Source organism: Anopheles merus, chromosome 3L (assembly GCF_017562075.2).
Source record: "Anopheles merus strain MAF chromosome 3L, AmerM5.1, whole genome shotgun sequence".
In the NCBI taxonomy this organism is placed as follows: domain Eukaryota; kingdom Metazoa; phylum Arthropoda; class Insecta; order Diptera; family Culicidae; genus Anopheles; species Anopheles merus.
Genome location: NC_054085.1, coordinates 5834119 through 5854235, shown reverse-complemented (window position 1 = coordinate 5854235; position 20117 = coordinate 5834119). Strand labels below are relative to the sequence as shown.

The following is a 20117-nucleotide window of genomic DNA, read 5'->3' as shown; positions in this document are numbered from 1 at the left end:
GGTGTTTATACATTGCTCGATCGCATATGATCAAGGTAGTTCGTTTATTTTCGTATACACCATTCACTCGTTCAGGTTACTTCGTATAGCGTCTCGAAGTGTACCATAGAGTGAAGCGGTCCAATTTCGTTCGAAGTACTGAGCACGTACTACAGGCTCGTACTAAGTCCTACACTCATCCTATCCTATGTAGAATAGAGCACTATCTAAACGTATCTGCTAATCAATTAACACATCGTGGTCACACTAAACTGGTCCTTTTTCACACTAGAGTAAACCGTGTGCCTATTTACACACAGTAAATAAATTAAAATCAATTTTTGAAAAAAAAAATCAACTGGATTTTCTCTCCTACATCCAGCCATTACAGAAGCCTACGTGGGCTTCGCAAACGACTCGGTTTGCCTTCGGTTCTATAGCTCGTGTCTTGTGCACACTTTTTAAAATGGTGTGTTATGGCAAAACGAATACAAAATCTAATGCTATGCTATGCTGCCTACCAAACATGGCAAACCGATCGTCGAAATCTTGTACCTCGTTTAGCTTACCAACAATGCTCGAACATTACAATCAAGTTTAGTAATTGCAGTGAAACAAAATATATCACGCGGTTTACTAATAGTCGCATGCTGCACATTAACCTCCTCTTCTACTAACATAAACCTATTCCGCTGATCCTGAACGATGGCCATGTTGGTACGTTGGTGGAATGGTGGTATGGGAACTATGCTGCTTAAATATCACGCTTCCTGTATCTAGCCTATTTATGGTTGGTTGTATCAGCAAATCGTTGAAAAAAAAAAACTAAATCGAATGACAGCCTTCCATGCGCCGCTAGTGGACGTACTTCAGCTTGGTCCACCCGAACTGGCTGGCGTACACTTCTCTATAGCTGTTCTTGAAACCATAGAACGCGTACAGCGACAATCCTACCATCGAAAAACAAACAAGGTAAGTTAACAATTGCATTGAAGGAACATCATACAGTTATGCATGCAGGTCGTGGATGGGTTACGAGTTACAATGATTTGCATGCCAGGGTGTTGCATGGTGTCATGTTAGCTCGACTACGGATCAGAGCAGAGGGTAGAAGGTGTTAGACGATACGGGTACGTATGTTAACAGCATACCATCAGTAAGCAGGCAGGCGGGCAGATTAATAAAGGGAGATAAAATAATGGTGGGACTAGCGTCAAATCTACAGTCAGTGTCGCTCTCTAAGCGTCGGGCAGAAACTGTTTCGGTGGTACCGTTTTTCTGAGACCGTCCTTGAAGTTGCGGAACGACACCCGATGCTCGACCGAGTTGCGTATGCTGCTTGGACGCGTCTCGGGATTGATCGACTTGAGCACGTCGTCGAACAGGAGCTTCTGTTTCTTTTTCGCCGTATCGAACCCGCGCGCCCGGTCACGGAAGCTTTCGTCCCGCGGTTTTGCTGCATCCCGCGGTGTGGCGGGAGCTAGCGAATTGCTGGACGAACCCATACTGAGTCCCGAATCCGTGCTGGATGCCGGTGGTTGTTGTTCACCAATTGGTCGCTGAAGGTTATCTTCACTGACCGCTGCCATCATGCTCGGTTGCAACGTTTTCGGGCGACCCGTTGCGTCCAGCGGTCCACGCAGTAGAATCTTCTCCAGCCGCGATTTGAAAGCATCGCGTGGATTAGAGGAGGATGGTGAAGTCGGTTCGGGGCTGGTAGGTTCATCGCGTGGTTTGAGAGTGGTGACCAGTATGGTCGTGGAGCTGGGTACAGGTTTCAGCTTTTTCAACTCCACTTCATAATATTGTCCCTCAGTGGGAGTTGCAGCCGGTGTCGGGACCGCTCCCGTTGTTGGTTGTGTTGCTTCCGTTGGGAGAATCGATGCTCGTTGGGATTTTCCTTTGCCGAGCGTGTTGAACAGCACCGGATCGAAGATGGGTGCGGCCGGGATGGGACTCTTCGGTGTGCCCGGTATAACTGACCCGGCACGGATAGTGTTGAACAGCGTTTCGTCAAACTTGGGTGCGGGAGGTATCACCACGCTGCTGTACTCGGATCGTACCCGGTCGACTTCCGGTTCGTCCGTTTCGCTTTCCTGCGGGGAGTTAGAGTGACTTAGCTTGTTTCGCAACAGTACGAAGCTCGGTTCACTGGTGGAACGGCTAATGCCCGGTACAGTTGGTGGCACGGATACCGTGGCCTCTTGCCGGGCAGAATAGTCTTGCTCCTCTTCCAGCCGCGTCTCATCCGGCTGCTGTAGACGCTTTAGAGGTGCTTTAACTGGATTAACGAGCAGCGTGCTTAACCGGTTCATAAACCGTTCCTTCTCTGCCGCTCGGAAGTTGATGTAGTCTTGCTCTTCTTCGGTCAGCTCCTTCGGTGCCGGTGCTCCGTCTTCTCCCATTCCCGCGATATACATGACACGTGGCTTTACCTTCTGCTTATCGGTTCCAACATCGGTGGGACCATCTTCACTAGCTATCACTATCGTAGGAGGTTGCGTTTCTTTATCAGAATCGGCCTTGATATCTTGCACTACTTTCTGTTCCTCTGGCTGGTGATCGTTGACTGAGGTAGAGGTAGGCTCTTCCGCATCGGCTTTAGCCATTTCCTGTTGCACTTCCACGATACTATCGTCCGCCCGGTGAATATCGGCAATGACCGATTGCTCACGAAAAACGGGACTAGCCAACGACTCATCATCACCGTTCGGTGTTCTGGGGATGTAGTTTCCCGAGCTGAGACCTTCCTCGCCGGACGGTAGCGTGTCTTCATCGTCTAGTATGTGATCTAAAAACGCGATCGCTCGGGAAGTTTCCTTCTCGTCCGTTATCGAGACAGGTTCGATGGATTCCCCACTACTTAGTGGCATTACTTTATGTTTGTCTCGTTGTTCACCACTTTCTTGTTCCTGTGTCACAAAGTAAACCTTCCCATTAGGTTCAACCTTTTCCTTAAACCCACGAACCGTTTCCTCGGACAGTGGTATAATCTCATCGAAGCTACTCTTTGGTGTTGACGCGTTCGATCTCGGTTGTTTCATTTGACGCTGCTCCTCTTCCGGCTCGGAAACAGTACCTGCAGCAGCTAAAACAGTCTGAGCAATGACCACCTCCTTTGTGGGGAGCGTCGGTTTCAGTTCCATCATTCGTGCTTCCTTTTCGGCTGTTTCAACCGATATAGCTGTGCTTAGATTCTGTGTATAGTATCCATTCTGCTGAGGATAGTTAGTGTGCTCGCGAACAGTAAGGTCCGAGCCGGTTACTGTTACGGATCCATTTTCTAGATCTGCCGTATGATCATCATCCTCACCATCATCATTCCTTCGATAGCCCATTTCGGAAGTGGTCTCTACGGGAGGGAAATGTGGCACACGCACATCGGGATTTTTCGCTGCCCGCTTGTTACAGCAAACGCAGGTAAAGTAGATAACTAGTCCTAGGTGATTGGAATCCAACAATGAAGGGATACGGTGCATGCATCGATTAAATTTGGCAGTAAGCAACCAATCGGGGAACGTATAAAAGAGAAGGGAAGAAAGGTTGCATGCAAACAGGTTAGTGGTTACACTACAGGACGAAGGGATCTATTTAGCGTGTTGTATGAGTGAGCTTAGTTAAATTGATCGACTACTGCTACTACTACTACTACTACTACTACTTCTACTACTACTACTACTTCTACTACTACTACTACTACTACTACTACTACTACTACTACTACTACTACTACTACTACTACTACTACTTCTATGCTGCTGTAGGTTGCAGGTGAGTGTATAAATATAGTATAATACCAAAAAGCAGGCATAAAAGCACTCTTACCAATTCCCATCCATATGCCAAAGCGTATCCAGGTGTAGACGTCCAGCATCAGCATCAGATAAATGTTCACAAAAATACTGATCCCCGGTAGCAGCGGCACTAGCGGCACTCGAAACGGTGCATCCGCCCTTTCCCGTGGCTGTATCGAGATGAGCAGCAGCACAAGCAGCGTCAGACCGAGCAGTACTCCGAACAGTATCCAGGCCCACAGTTCCATATCGTAGAAGATTGCGTCTTTAGCGTAGAAGATCGTGAGCGAAAGTGCAATCGCTAGTAGACCTACAAAAAAGGTATAACACAATCGCTTGAAACTGAAACCTCTTACCGCATGGGAAGTATAACTTACAGTAGATTGTCACCAGCACTCCGACCACACTGCTGGACACGTTCGTCGGTAAACGAATGCAGGACAGATTGAACAGCTGCTTGAAGAAAGCGGAACCGGTAACACGTTCACGTGCCTTCAGTAGGTTCGATGACTCGTACGGGTCTCGAGTGCTGGTAGAGGGAATGGCTGGATCGGGGTTTTCGGAAAATCTGCCGGAAACAGAGAAGTATAAGCACAGGAAATACATCGATCAGCACGAATGATGACGTTAATTTTCATCGTCAGGTTTCGTTTCCCTCTCTATTGTGAAGATGCTAACGAAGATAACGATTTCAACCTAAACTTGAGTTTTGTTCCTCGCTTTTCCCACACAACATCAATGTTTTATAGGCGCGATTATATATATATATATATATATATATATATATAGGCGCGATTATAACGCGCTTTGAATATTGAGCTTGGAAAAGTTTTTTTTTGCGCCAAAACGCAAGGTCAAAATTAGTGTGAACCTTCAATCAGCAGTAAACAGCACATCAGGTGCACCTTCCTTCCTTCCTTTCTGACCATTTTCCAAAAGCAAACAGCACGTTATGGGATGCAGGCATGGCATGTAATATAAAACACTTGAGCTTCGTAAAGCTTCCGAAACACAAAAAGAAGAGTGATGAAAACAAGTAGCTGCCAAGTAGCAAACCATACCACCATCAAGTCAGGCTTCATTTCACTCGGTGAAGGTTGCCACCGCCAAATAGCGATGGATGTGGTGGAACATTAGGCTGACATGTTCGGTTGTCGTAAAAAAGAAGAGGGGGGTGGGCGTTCCAAAGTTTCACTGCTTTAACGGTAATGGAGCACACATTAGGTTGATTGGCATATGGAGACAGTTTCACGTGTTTGGTACAGTTATAGCGAAACGGTTATAACGTTTCATGATACCTACCTTAGAATGAGTATCGAGATCGCTACGACCGTGTACGCCATTAGCGTTCCGATCGACAGCATGTTGACCAACGCTTTCAGATCGAACAGACCGCCCAACGTACCGGTAAGCATGGCTGCACAGAGCGTCCCAAAAACGGGCGTCTTAAACCGTGGACTAACCTCACCCAGCACCCGGAAGATCAGCCTGTCCTGTGCCATAGCGTAGATGATACGCGGCTGTGGAAACATGGCCCCGAACAAGCTTGCCACCAGCCCGATGATACCCCCGATGGCCACAATCCATTTGGCAAAGTGCCAACCAATTTCGTTGAAAACGTGCGGCAGCGGAGCGTTAACGTCCTGTTTGTAGTACGGCCAAACGAGCGTCAGCACCGTGGAGACACCGAAGTAGGCGAGGAAGATGATCGTCAACGAGCACAGGATCGCTCGCGGGATTGCCTTACGTGGATTGCGCACTTCCTCGCCCGTCGTCGCAATGCAGTCGAACCCGACGAAGCCAAAGAAACAGGTAGCAGCGCCGCGGAGCGTTCCCTCGAACCCGAACGGGAAAAAGCCTCCCTCGCCCGCGTTGTACAGGCTGGACACGTTTTCCGGCTTTATGCGCCAGTTTTCCGGATCAGCCTTAATGGCGCCCGCTATGATGACGAACAGCACGATAAAGAGATTAAGCACGGTAAAGGCATTGTTGACCATGGTAGACTTTTTGAGGCCAAATGCCAGTGCGACTGTGGAGGAAGACGAAATAGCAATAGAAGGCGTTAGAGCATGTTGAAGTAGCGTACGCACTTAATTCTGTCTCTATACTCACTGCCAAGCAAGATCGCGACAGTGAAGGCGAAAAAGTCAAAGTAGCTAGACATAAAGTCCCACTCGATAGGCGCCACCTCGAGGAAGCGCGTCTTCATCGTATCGTTTGCCAGCGTGTCTATGTACAGACTCAGGCCCCGTGACACACTCGCCGATCCAATGATGTACTCCAGCATCAGGTTCCAGCCGATGATGAACGCCATAAACTCACCGATGCACACGTAGCTGTAGATGTACGCCGATCCTGACTTGGGGACGCGTGCTCCGAACTCAGCGTAGCACAGCCCTGCAAGACATACTTCGTTAGTGTTCCGTTCTGATGCGGAGAATGAGCCAGCTCTATAAATTGTGTCTCCTACCAGCCAGAAAGGACGCCGCCGCTGCAATCAAAAACGACAGCACGACCGACGGACCAGCTTGATCCTTCGAGACATGGCCAGCGAGCACGTACACACCGACCCCGAGCGTGGCGCCCACACCGAGCGCCGTGAGGTCAAAGGTATTCAGTATCCGGCCCAGCTTCTCCGAGCTCCCATCGAAGGAGAGCACTTTCCTGCGGGTCAGAATGCGCCAACATGAAGGACTGGCCATGGTCGTACTAACACTACTGCGCTACGCAGTGGGACCACCACAAAGGGGTAGGTGTCCGGCTCAGGAGGGAGCAACAGTGTGGTTCTGGAAACTGTGCCTCACTGCAAGATCGTCCTCGATACTGCTGCTGCTGCTGCCGCTGCTGTCGGTCGTTGCTGCTCCACGGTCACAAACGCTTCTGCGCCTTATCGTAAGTTGCTTTCCCGTCTTGGTACGTCGTTATCATGGGTACCTGTTCAAGAAGAAAAGCAACAAGAAATTCAATTGCCTATCAGACTTTGTCACCCCTTTCGGTTCGGTGTGTTTGCAAACGTATATCTTCAATTAGGTTATCTACACTGATTGGCATGCTGCCATATCACCTGCCCTCCGCCGCAGAAAATATCATACACCAGTGTCGTCGTTCACTACGCCACGGCCCCGCACGGGAGCTACGGCAATTGGCACGTGATGCGTTTCGGGCGAACGTTACAGACTGTGTCTCATCCTATCAGCTGTTTAAAGCTCGATTGATACGCACAACCGATCCCGATCGAAAATAGGCGAAGAACTCCTATAAGGAAATAATATGCTTTCCCCTTATTCGTTTGCTTTCTTTGCCCGGGAGCTAGGGGGGGCCTAGTTGATAATGGAATCTTCCGGTAAATCTTCGCTGGGGATCTACTAATGAGATGCGTCAATGTGTCCAATGTGTCACTCATTGGGCATTTCCAGCAAACCAGCTACTTGTGTTCCTGCTGAGATGACCTGCAGACAATGTCAACTTCAAACGGAATGTCTCGGGGTCTATTAAACGGATGAAATCATCCATTTTGCATACCGCGATAAGACCTCTATCACTTTCACTCTCATTATTTGTTTGCGGTATGTGTTGCCGGCTACCAAGTAAAAGCTGCACAATGTGTGGATGTGTCGTCATGTTATTGTCTAGGTGGTTCTCTTTAGAAAATACAAACACAAACACACTGTACAATGATTAGATTATAAGAACTGTACGCTAGAGGTGGTCAGTTTGTAGCCATGCGACATCGGGTTTGCTGATAATTGCCCGGTATATGCTCAACTGCCGCTTTGTGCCATGCTGCAGCTAAATGGAAGTCAAGATCACGCTACGCGATCGCGGCAGGGTCAAGAAGAGCAAATGCCGAACGAAAGGATGTGTCCAAAAAGAAGTGCAATTTGTTTTTCCGACCTACAGTCATCCGTGAAGGACGCGTCTGGGATGGAGAGAATCGTACCATTGGGCACAAAGATGCGACCCGGACGTGTACAAAACAAAAGCAAACTGGAATGTGTGCGAATTTTATTTTGAATGTCTCAAGGCTAATGACTTTATTGAATTAGTACATCTTTTTCTGCTCTTCTATTTCAAACAATAAGAAAATGATTTTTTTTAAATATTTAGGCAATGGAGAAAATGAATACACGATGAGTCAAATACGCCGTATCTTCTAACGTCCACCTCAAGTGCCAGCACCACAATCACACAGGGCAATGATAAGGCTTTAAAAATGCCCTTATGTTAATGATAATTCTACACTCGACAGACAAGCGACATTGCGACCCGGTTGATAGTGTACCATCACCACCGGCAGCCCCAAAGAGCTAACCCGTGCGTCCTTGACACCGTTCCGGTGTGTTCTAAATACTTTTCATTCTAATAGCAAACATACTTCGCGCGGATTGCACAATATCTGTTCGCAAATGATTGACTGTTTCTTATCACTGGGTCATTTCGCTTTGCATCTGGCTACGGTGACAGTTCCGGTCGCATACACTTCTTCGGTTGCGACTGTTCGTTAGGTCACTGGAGCTTCTTCAACCGCAACCGTCAATTATGCGATCATCGTGTGATACGGTTCGCGGGCTTTGGTTTCCCCCTGCAATTAAGACGAACGCATACGCGAACCGCGAACCGATCTACGGGGGGGGGGGGGGGGGGGTTAGGCGGCGGTTTCAAGAGAGTGAGCAAGGGCATTGGAGGAAAAGTGGGATGGGCAAATGAAGGGGAAAGGGAATTGCATCGTTTTGCTGAGCAACAGTATGACAACGGAGCCAAAACAGCCTACTTACCTACTACACATCGCACAGCTTCACATGTGCTATGTTTTTGCGCGTAGGTATAAGATGCACTCAACCATTGCCATTATCACAAAGCGGTACGTTCAATATCAAGAGAGTAAGGTTGCCAATTTGCAACGACGCGTGGAGTGCAGCTGCTTCGTGGGCTTCGGGGTTGTTTTGTTTTCAATTAAATTTTGTATTTACGGTTTTTGTTTTCATTGCGCATCTTGTTTGTACCTCGTGTTGTCTAGTGTGTTGTTAAGAGCTGCTGCTGCTGCTACTGGAAGGTAAGCGTTTGCGCTAATAGGCGATCGTACGGTGCGCTACCAACATTAAGCGTGATAACGCTAAGCACGATAGCAAACCCGCGTGCAAACTCGGCTTTCGAGCGGTGTGTTATACATTGCGTGTGATGCACGGTAAGGGTTGATAATTGGGTATGGGGTGTAGAAGCAAATTTTGGAGGTTACATTTAGCCCGCATGGATCGACTGTGAGATGCAAGATGATGAAATTCTGCCAAATTACCACGTATTCTTGCATTTTCAAGCCTAAGGGACATCCGATTCTACCGATTCCAGTCACATGACCATAGCTAACAGATCAATCGTATACTGTTCACTTTCAAATGCACGCAAGCACGTCGGTGGTTTTGTGAACCCTCCGCGTCTCGCATTTGTGTTAATCCGATAACTCACGAAACCTAAACGAGTGTCGAAGGAGGGGTAGCTGGCCAATGGGCGCGGAATGCGTTGCGCGTTAATTATTACACTTTCCACCCTGAATGCGTGTGACGGTGTGAGTGTGTGTTTGTATGGGTTTATGTGTTTGTAAAGAAAAACAGCAGCAAACAGTGCCCGGCGCCCGGCTAGTCGAGGGCAAGTAAGTAAGTTTAGCGGTTCTTTCCTTTTTCCTTCACTTTCGCGCGCAACGGTTCGCGTCACTGCACGCATAATCGATGTTACCACGATGTGCCGCCCGCCAACGATATGTCTTGCGTTCAAGACTCCCTTGGAAGATGCACGCGTGTGCAGTAAGGTAAAGGCAATTCGTGGACGTCGATAAGGGCGGTCCAATCGCTGCCACCAGCCCCGCTCGATATCCGAAAACGCAAAAAAAAAATCCAGCAGAGCACACCGGTTGCACCGATCGGCGGAGACTGTTTGAAGTCAAATGACCGTGAAAATAGGAATGGGAAGAGGATAAGTGCAAAAACGGGCACCAAAACCCCTCCGTCCACTGGTCGATATGATTATTGATAAAGGGATTGATATTATCCAATCTGGCTCAATCTAAACTTTCGTTCGCTTCATTAAACTGAATCGGTAGGAAAAAGGAGAAGGGCAAAAGTAGGAGGTCCTTTAAAGTTAACATTTATGTGCGTTTTTCATTGACAAAAGAAATGAAAAAGGTAGAGTTACGAATTGCCAGCATAATGTGTTCATTCAAAAGCTTATACAATTAAAGATGGGATTGTTACAGCTCGTTTGATGTTGCTTTATGTAATTGGTGATTATTAATTGGTGAACTTCCAACCAAGGGAGATATACAATAACCGTTTACTACAACTAGATATTTTTTCTAACTTTTTAAAACTCTAACTCTAATTAATTCAAACGATAATACAAACAAAACTGATGTTTGATAAGCTTATACGTTAATACAGCTCATACTGTATTTAATGAGAGGAATATAAATACAGAAAACATTTGCCATTAGCAAAATTTTCAGCTTTCACTCAACTGTGAAAAAAATGAAAAAACTTACGTTAATTTTTAGAACACACTTTCACTACTAATCCATCTGAAACCCTATTATGCCAATATTTCATTTCAAGGAATAAGTAATATTTTCAGCATGTTTATTAACATTATATGCTCTATATTTTGCAACAGACTAACACATTTATATGATAGGAAATGCAATACAAATATTGTATATTGTTTTGCACATCACTCTCTTCACATTACCGTTTTTGTTCATCTCTTGCGTTCTATTCCAGGCTCTGAACGTATTGCTCCTCTGTATATGTATTTTTAGAGAGTCTTTTTGTTTGAGGAAGTCTAAAACGTTTAAACTTGTGTTCCGGTTAAATGAGAAAGAAACCCGAAAATGACCAACTGGTTAAGTGAAGAAAAAGCTAAATATTTCAAATCCGGTATTGTGTGAAATAATTTTTACTTTCTCAAAAGTAAAATGGTTTAAATTTTAAATTCAATGGTTTTATTAAGAACCTTATTAAATGTCGTAAATTCCAAAGCGAAGCTCAAAAAATGTTCTATAGGTCCTTTTTTAGCCACACACTTTTTAGTCCATAGGTATTTTTATCAATTGTTTTCTTATTATCAGAAAATGCATCCCAAATAACCACACAAAACAAAACTAAATCGCTGAAACATTTTTACTGTTTCACCAGTTTCTTAAATTGGAAAAGTTACTGTGACCTGTGTAAATGGTAAACCGTGAATAAAATTTAGATAATTTTAGATCTATCTGATATTAAAATCTTCAAAAAACAAGCAAATTTTAAACGAATTTCAGTTTACATTTCCACGAAATCATTGAAAATGAAACAGATCTTCAAAGCGCACTATTAGTATCAAACGTAGGAAAGGCTTAAGTGATCATTAAATTTTAAAGAGATCGTAGGGTGTGCCCAACTAAATTGACACAAAAGAATGATGTTGATGTTTGAAACAAAAAGGGACGAATAAGTGAGGAACAAAAAAAAAAAAACAAAAAAAAAGTATGGTAGAATATAAGAGCAAACGGCAAAATACCTCACAAGACAAACTTTTTGACCTACATTGGTATCAGTTGTATGGTTTCCGTAAGGGTCGTTTACATGTGTACACCTTCTTTTGGACTTAATCCCACTGGATACAGTGATTTCTATTTAATTTTCTGGACAAAACTGTTGAATGTTTTAGCTGCATGTTTTGCTACTCAGTTTTAAGTGTTGAAACATACACACATTCACATAAGCTGCTATCAGTTAATCGCACTATATAAAGCATCTACTCGAGCGAAGCTAGGTGGAACACATCTTCATTCTAGCGTGTTACGTCTAGAATCAATAGGTTTATGGCGTTGTGTAATGGCTCCATACCTCCCCCACCGTGTTCTTACAACAGATGACATACGAGCCATATTAGCCCTAATCGTAATCTCTCACGAGAGTAGCGTCTTTTGAGATAAGAAACAGGTAGTTGCACCAGAACCGATATCATCGGCTGATTCATATTATTGCGAGCGACAAATCAGCAATGTGGTTGTATCATGTTAAAGATATAATGTAATGACCATATAAAACACATTAAACAAAAAAAAGCTTTGTTGTAAAGCACATTGAACGATGAGCAAAATAGTTATTTTTAAATGTTTTCTTAAGATTCTTCTGTATTTAAACACTGAATAGTAAAGTATTGTTGTTTGTGCGCATCATTTTATCTTTGGCGCACACCTGTTGTTACATCTCGCAGTGTGCTGCACGGTAAAGGCAGCGGGCCAGCGAAGGTTTGCGTAGCGGTTGTCGTGATTTGAAAGGACCGGCATTCCTACACCCCAATCAACATGCTTGTTAGCATGGACTGGAAACAGTTTGATAAGAGCCGTCGAGGTCCTATTTCATGTAGACAATAACACTGTACGTGTGGTTTTATAAGTCGTTTCGGTTGCGGTTTTTTTTTGTCTCGGGGAAGAAGTATCTTGTGAGTTAGTAAGACAGGTAAACTATTCCTTCCTGGTGGATTTTTCCTAAAATATACTCCATCTTCTAAAGTTAGGAATAGTAAAGATCATACTTACCAAGAAATAAATCAGCTCACAATCCAAACTCAGGATAGCTTATAGGTCGAGAGACGTCGTTTCAGTAACAACAAAAAACTTAGAAAAAATCAAAGGTTATTCATAAATAACCTGTACTAGCGCCACTACGGATGTACGTTGTCGATTTTACTCTTCTTCGTGTCGTAGGAAAAAAAAGCCACCACTGTTTCTTATCACTGGTGACTAATGATAAACATCACTTCAAATACAGGGGCAATCAAAGCAAACCCCTATCACTCACTACCAGGGACCACAATGCCTGGGGTTGTTCATTATCAGCTGATACACATAGCACGTTATAAAATAACACACTCATCAAATGCAACACTTTCAAAACGGCTAACACTGTAATGCTTATAATATTGACTTCACTGGAAAAATCACTATCTACTACGACACTATACCATTTACACCTGGTAAAAGGTTTTATTGCTTACATTTGGAGGCACTAGTCATATGGGCACTACTGCTCTTAATGATTAAATAACAGAAGCTAACCGAGCAAGCTGCGCATCTTAATACACGGCCGGACAAAGCGAATGCCGCTCACCGACTGTCACCGATGGTCCAAACCATAATCAAGCTTAAAGCACACTTTTGTTTCTTTTATTTGTGTCACACGGTCCAGCTGCCTTCGATGAGGACGGAGCACAACCAACTGGCGAGTGACTGGCGCGCGCAACGTCTCGATTGGAATAACGCATTGCACTCAACCGACCGTAGTAGTACCGGTGCGGTGATGCTTGGCCACAGTCTTGCCCGCTCTCTCGCTCTCAACGTTACGGTGGTAGTATGCGGTTTAGGGGTTTCCTCTCTCAGTGATCATCCTCTATGGCTTCCTAGTGAGCGGAAATTTGTTGTTTTTTGTTTTCTCTGCTTACCCACTGACCGTTCAGATTACTCTTATCTGTAAGAACTCAGAACTCCCTGCTCTAGTCAATAGCACCGACTGGCATTGCACTACCGATCTGGCCGGTAGAGTTCAGAGTGTAAGTGTTGATTGTTATTGCCTGATTGGGTGCGAGGTACGATGAAACAATTCAAGGTTAGCGCAATGGAGGCCAGCTTCCACGCGTTCGCAACTGGTTAGGAGATAAGTTTATGCTCACCGTGTATGTAGATCGTTTAGTGCAAAATTATATATTATATTTGAAAAGCGTAGCATTGCTGCAAATTTTAAAATTTATTGTAATTCACCACTCCTTTGCTACATACACATAAATCATAAATAACCGTTACATTTCAAAATGTAACACACGTGTCATCATAGCAGCCTTCTCTGCTCTATTGCAATGCGCTTAGCATAGCATACATTCAGGCGTTTATCGCTAGCCCGAGCTAGCCGTGAGAATGAAAACAATGCGCACGAATCATCAATTCCCATGCAAATTAATCTGCTCCCGCCTTGATTTACATTCTCCCTGTGTGATGAACCGCATGGGCAAATGTATATTGGCCGATTAATCTGCCCCATCCAAGACGCGGGCCGAGCAGCGTGACATTGACACCGAAAGAGAAAGTAACGTTTTACATACACGAGCGTGTAACCTTGACGTCGGTTCTTCTACCACATCTGTTCGTCATCACGTTACTGCTCAAGAACCCATTAGGAAGCTGTGTACTACAGTGCAACGCATATTTTTCATTCGTTGACATTATCGCACCGCCAAAAGCATGAGCGAATGGGGGAAATGGTTGTGGCGTGATTAGTGACGTGACAGCAGCTGGATCGTACCGTCCGCAAAGGGACTCAGAGTAAGATCATTGGCACATACACGAGCTCATCAAGGGCCGACACGGAGAAGTGAGCTTGAACCGTGAGATGACCTAATTTTGTTCGCGCTGCACTCCATTTCAGTACTAAAGTGTTTTGGTTTGTGTTACGAGTTCATGTAACATAGGGCGTAAGTTTATTTTGCGTTTAGTATTGTTTGGTTGATTATAGCAAGAAATCAAAATACTTTGTTGTAAGTTTGATGAAATAATGGAACAGAAGAAAAAAACATGAACAATTCCTTAACTCAACAGTTTATTGAGGCCTGTCGGTGGTAAATGAGAACACTAAAACAATGAAATAATAAATAGCTTTGTTTTCTAGATTAGTTATTATTTCTACCATTAACAATGATTACTGACCACATACTAAACATTTCCCGAAAAGCATGTAGTGATCCATAAAAGTCGAACAGGAACGATATTCCCTAACCTGGAGTTTACTTAACCTAAAACGGTTCACTTTTAATGCTCTGTCTTTTAGCAATCTCTTGCACAAAAGCGGGCGAATGTGCACATTGGGTTAAACATAGAATGACTAGATTACTGCAGCCTACCAAACTAAATCTAGATGCAACTTGCCTTCTACCAGCGTAGCCTAATGTCTTGAGTGTATGAAAATGTGCTTGCCTAGCTGCTCCATTCCCACGGAATGCGATCATCGGCCCCCTCTACTGCTTCACCGTGGTAAACATAGCGAATGGGATGTCGAGCTGACTTTCCGAAAGCGTCTGACTGCCAGATCCTTGCACCGAGTGACGGATACCGTAGGAGAAGTAGATGATAAAGCCTACCACCAGCCACACCAGAAACCGTACCCAGGTGGCCGCATCGAGCTGAAACATGAGGTACACGTTCACGAAGATGCTGATCAGTGGTACGAACGGGACGAACGGTACACGGAAGGTAAGCTGTCGCTCTTCCGTCGGTTGGCAGGATATGATGAGTGTTAGCAGCACCGCTACAATGGCCATGGCCGCTAGAAGCGTGCAGAATAGTGGATTGTAGCTGTTGAGATAATCTTGCGCGTGGGCAAGAATCGAGCTAATCACACTAATAACGATAGCTGTAAATAAAAACCAAAAAAAAAAGGTTGCTGAAATTGCTCTAATAATGTTGGATTCTAATGAAAATGCTCTATTAGGAAACTAACCATAAATAAGCACGCACACCTTTACAATATCGGACGATAAGCTGCTCGGTACCGTCAGGCAGGTGAGATTGAACAGCTGTTTCATCACTGTTGACGACTTCGTTTGACTGCTCACGATAAAGTTGGTATTTTGCTCGTAGCGCAGTACCAGCACACTCACCGCTACGATCGTGTAGGCTAGCAACGTTCCGATCGACATCATATCGATCAGCTGATGCAAATTGAACAGCATCGCCATCGTACCGGAAAACAGGCCCGAAAGAATCGTGGCCAACAGTGGTGTCTTAGTCTTTGGATGGACAGTCCGCAACTGCTTAAAGATGAGACCATCCGACGACATAGCGTACAGAACGCGAGGCAGCGGAAACATTGCGCCCAGTGAGTTTGTGCACAGGGAAAAGATTGCACCGATCGATACAATCCACTTGATCTCCTGCCAGCCGAGGTAATCGAAGAGCCGCGGAAAGGGTGCGATTGGGTCCTGGAGATAGTACGGCAGCGCCATCGTAAGCACGGTCGCCACACCAAAGTACGACAGAAAGATGATGATCAGCGAAGCGATGATGGCTAGTGGAATGTTCCGGGAAGGATTCTGTGCCTCCTCGCCAGTCGTAGCGATACAATCGAAGCCTACGTAGCCGTAGAAACATTTGGCCGCACCGGCCATCACGCCCGCGATGCCATACGGGAGGAATCCGCCTGCCCCGATGTCCAGCCCGGCTGGGACGTTTGGATCGTCCGGTTTGATCGCCCAGTTAGCCGGATCGGCCTTAATGCCCACGGACACCAAAACGACCACTATGACGATCAGATTCACACCGGTGAAGAGATTGTTCAGCACAGTTGATTCTTTCACACCGTACGCCAGTAGGGCCGTTATCACTATCACGACCAGGAAGGAAAATACGTCTGGGTACTCGGCCAAGAAGCTCACACGCATCTGAACCACATCCTTGATGGCGTTTCCCATACGATGATCGATCAGTGCGTCAATGTATCCACTTAAGCCTCGCGCGACACTTGCCGTTCCTAGTGTTGTGGTGAACAGAATGATCACAACAGTTATCAAAAAATGTGATTTTCTCACTGCTTATCTCACTCACCGATAATGTACTCCAGCATTAGATTCCACCCGATCGTAAAGGCAGCAAACTCGCCTATCGTAATGTAGGTGTAGATGTAGGCGGAACCGGCCTTGGGCACGCGCGATGCAAACTCCGCATAGCAGAGCCCAGCAATGGCCGCTGCTAGGGCCGCTATTACGAAGGAAATGACTACACCCGGTCCAGCCTGTTCATAAGCTACGGAACCTGCCAACACGTACGCACCCAGTCCGAGCGTACTGCCCACGCCAAGACCGGTGAGGTCGAGTAGGGTCAGGACACGAGCCAGCTTCGAATGGCTTCCATCGTCGTTGTTAGGTTTTTTGCGACTGACAGCTTTCCAGAAGTTTTCCATGTGTTTTATTCGACGTCACCTGCAAGTAAGAAATGATTGAACAATATTAGAAAATGTAAAAACTTTAATATTTATTGTTTATAGTAGACCGTTCTGGATTAGTTGAGTACCGGTGGTTAAATCGGTCCAGTACCAATGGTATTTTTTTTTGTAAAAACATAAATCAAAATAGATAAGTAAGTAAGTTTAATAATTAATCGTGTGCATTTTCATTAACCAATAAATAAAAAAGTTCTTCGTAATTGAAGAGTTTCGACATTCAATTGACAAGCCGCCAAAGTAAAAATAAGAAATTTATGTTTCATTTGTTGTACATGTATCGAATCACGTTATTTGAATACAAAATCTGATTTTATTTATCAATTATTCATATTTATTAAATTGTTTATTTATTTGATTTGACAAAATTTGATTTTATTTATAAATTATTCATATATATATATATATATATATATATATATATATATATATATATATATATATATATATATATATATATATATATATATATATATATATATATATATATATATATATATATATATATATATATATATATATATATATATATATATATATTTAATTGTTCATTTATTTATTTATTTGTTTATTCATTTATTAATTTATTTATTTCTTTATGCATGTGTTTATTTATTTATTTGTTTATTAATTTAATTATTCATTTATACATTTTTTAATTATAAGTAATAATTATGGTTGGGCCGGTCTGGTGGTCGTCACAGTCGTCAACTCGTACGACGTAACAATATGTGCGTCATGGGTTCAAGTCCCGAATAGACCGTGCCCCCATACGTAGGACTGACTATCCTGCTATGGTAACAATAAGTCACTGAAGGTCAAGCTCACTTTACTAAGTGGGTACAGGCAGGCCTTGACCGACAGCGGTTGTTGTGCCAAAGAAGAAGAGAAGAAGAATAATTATGGTTATAATTATTAAACTAATAAACTTATAAAAACTAATAATTAGTTTTTAAAGCATTAGATAAAAATGCATTTTTTTATAAATCCCAAATAATGTACAGGGCTTTGAGTTCATGTTTTTACCAGAAACCTCCTGGATGATGCTTTCAAAAAAAAAAAAACAATATTCGTTACACCATCTCATTTAAATAACATTATTTCAGAAAAGAGCGTGTCAAATAATTCATTTGTAGAATTTTGCAATCTGCGTAATTCATATAAGGACAAAGTGAATACGTAATAATCTAGCACAGTTAGTATACTAGCACAGTTAGCAAATAGTCAAAGAAAGGGGCTCTTAATTATACAATACAGTTAACTTGCCTTCCACGACAATTTTTCCTTTTCGCATTTTTTTTCTTTTTTTTAGATGAACCGAACCGTGTATTGGAACTATTATTGAAAATGACGTAAACGGTATAGGACCAATATTGATTTGACCACATTTTTTGCGTTTTGGCATAGTTCCTGTACCATCCTGTCATACCATTCATTTAGCTCAACGACAAACGGATAGAAAAGCAACAGCATCCCTTTCACGAGGCGGACAGCGCAGTTCTAGAATCGATTACTACGTCGATAGTTCTCGCATGTCCTCATTCCCTACCCCGACAATGAGCTTCTTTGTTAGATCACTCATGTCAAACTAGCCAACGTCTCTATCGGCGAAAGAAAACAAAAAACACCATACTCGCAACTGCTCCAATTCTGCAAACTCGTCACAATATAAACATTGTATCTTCCCTGCAAAATCCTCTCCATCCGAATGGATTTGTCATAACAACAGAATAAATGCAGTGACAATTTGAAACACACGCATATTATACGAGTAACGGCCGGTATGGGCCGGATGAGCCTGCCGTTCGTCTCGATCGGTGAACGTTTCGGTGCCACTGTGTCGCAATGCTAAAATGCGTTCGCGGCCGATTTATGCGCCACCGCTGACTGTGTTGCACTGCCGTTCCCGTACACATTCCTTGCCTGTCATCGGTGCAATTGCCATCAAGGAGAACCGTTTTTAATTTATTTTAATACGCCCACCCTCCCAAAAAATAAACCATGGGCATCCCTAGGTGGTTCTTGGTGCCATTGACCTAGGGTAAAGTACCGGGCATATTTCGTCCGTTTTTTGGTGAAGGTCTAAGATTTGCAAATATGTACCTGTACACCGCTTGATACCAAGCCAGCCAAGTGGCAAATAAACCGTGCGAAACACCGATGCTACCAGTGATGGTCGCGTGGTGTTTCATGATTTGAATTCGTTTGTAAATAATTGCACTATTTTTAGCGAGATGAAATCGAAGCATCACATCGTGCTTCCCGTGCTTCTAGCGACTATACTACAATCTTCAAATCTTCGTTATGCCGCGTATTTTGGCAAGCGAGACCTTCAAAACAATACAGAAAAGAGAAAAAGAGAAAAGAAAACAGTAAATAAAAACCAGGATACCCATAAGGTGGGACCGGCTTCCCGCCCTCCATCGTAAAAGACGACGCCTACATTGATGCAATATCGCTGAACGCGTGTTTCAGCTAGCGATCTGTCAAATTGTTACATGTTCTGTTTCGGTTTCCAAGAATTGCTCACTAGAACCGGGAGCGCGAGAGAAAAAAGATCAAAAACGTGCGCCACCATGCGTCTCCATTGTGTGTTTTCCTCTTCGGCGGTTTGACGCACGGTTTGATAATAAACTCGTGCTAGCAAGATTTATTTGAGCACAAAACAAAAAAAAAAACGGATTCTTTCATTTTATTTCACCGCACATCGTTAACTGTTACTCCCGTCATGTGCCATTTATGTAACATTGATCATAGGTAATGTAATAACGCATGGGTGGGAGTTGCAAAAGCACCAGTGGAGAAGGTCACATTTTCCCTTGAATTTCGACACTTTTCACATAAATTTTGAAGAATGTTAATAATAAATCTTAAGCATCACTTAGTAACGTTCTATATCCGTCACTGTTGATAGCAGAGTAAACTCTTCGCGCACGCAAAAATTCAAAAGTAGTCCAACGTCACTTTGAGCTGCGGGTAAGCTTGCAAACCTTTAATCGACACGCGTGTACTCTCAACGGGAAAGAAGGATAGCGAATTCAATCTTTTACCACGGCAGCAGTGGACAATGTGCACGCGATATTTACCACTCGACGACTGAGACTGAGACTATTTTCAGAGCGAAATGGGAAACAAGGTATAGTTCGAGCGTGTATAGCATCAGTTAAGGCAGGACCTGTTTCACAAACACACCGGGAACCGATCTGCGCTCAGCTGACGCGAATGGCGTATGTGGCTGGTGTGGTCAACAGACGTGCCACCTCCCCACACTTTTTTATATCCGGATGCAAATTTTTATCCACTTCCACACTCTCGCCTGTTTTGATAG

At 44.0% G+C, this 20117-nt stretch overlaps 2 protein-coding genes across 5 annotated transcripts; both read right to left on the bottom strand.

Moving 5' to 3' along the window:
• Positions 1 to 443: 443 nt before the first annotated feature.
• LOC121599332 (cationic amino acid transporter 2-like) lies at positions 444 to 13074 on the bottom strand. Of its 2 annotated transcripts, none has more exons than XM_041927067.1 (7): positions 12346 to 13074; positions 6244 to 6707; positions 5886 to 6170; positions 5076 to 5802; positions 4151 to 4341; positions 3805 to 4083; positions 444 to 929 (listed from the first exon to the last, which is right to left on the bottom strand). In XM_041927067.1, the coding sequence occupies exons 2-7, from the start codon at positions 6473 to 6475 to the stop codon at positions 835 to 837; spliced, it is 1809 nt and encodes a 602-aa protein (XP_041783001.1). In that variant the 5' UTR covers positions 6476 to 6707; positions 12346 to 13074; the 3' UTR covers positions 444 to 834. The 2 variants fall into 2 exon arrangements, with proteins under 2 accessions (XP_041783001.1, XP_041783000.1); XM_041927066.1 differs by having other exon boundaries at positions 831 to 3418.
• Positions 13075 to 14381: 1307 nt separating this feature from the next.
• LOC121600303 (cationic amino acid transporter 2-like) lies at positions 14382 to 19902 on the bottom strand. Of its 3 annotated transcripts, XM_041928766.1 has the most exons (5): positions 19780 to 19902; positions 18056 to 18124; positions 16396 to 16769; positions 15293 to 16321; positions 14382 to 15205 (listed from the first exon to the last, which is right to left on the bottom strand). In XM_041928766.1, exons 3-5 carry the CDS (start codon positions 16748 to 16750, stop codon positions 14811 to 14813), a joined length of 1779 nt encoding a protein of 592 aa, XP_041784700.1. In that variant the 5' UTR covers positions 16751 to 16769; positions 18056 to 18124; positions 19780 to 19902; the 3' UTR covers positions 14382 to 14810. The 3 variants fall into 3 exon arrangements, with proteins under 3 accessions (XP_041784700.1, XP_041784698.1, XP_041784699.1); XM_041928764.1 differs by lacking the exon at positions 18056 to 18124 and having other exon boundaries at positions 19678 to 19902; XM_041928765.1 differs by lacking the exon at positions 18056 to 18124.
• Between the last annotated feature and the right edge of the window lie 215 nt (positions 19903 to 20117).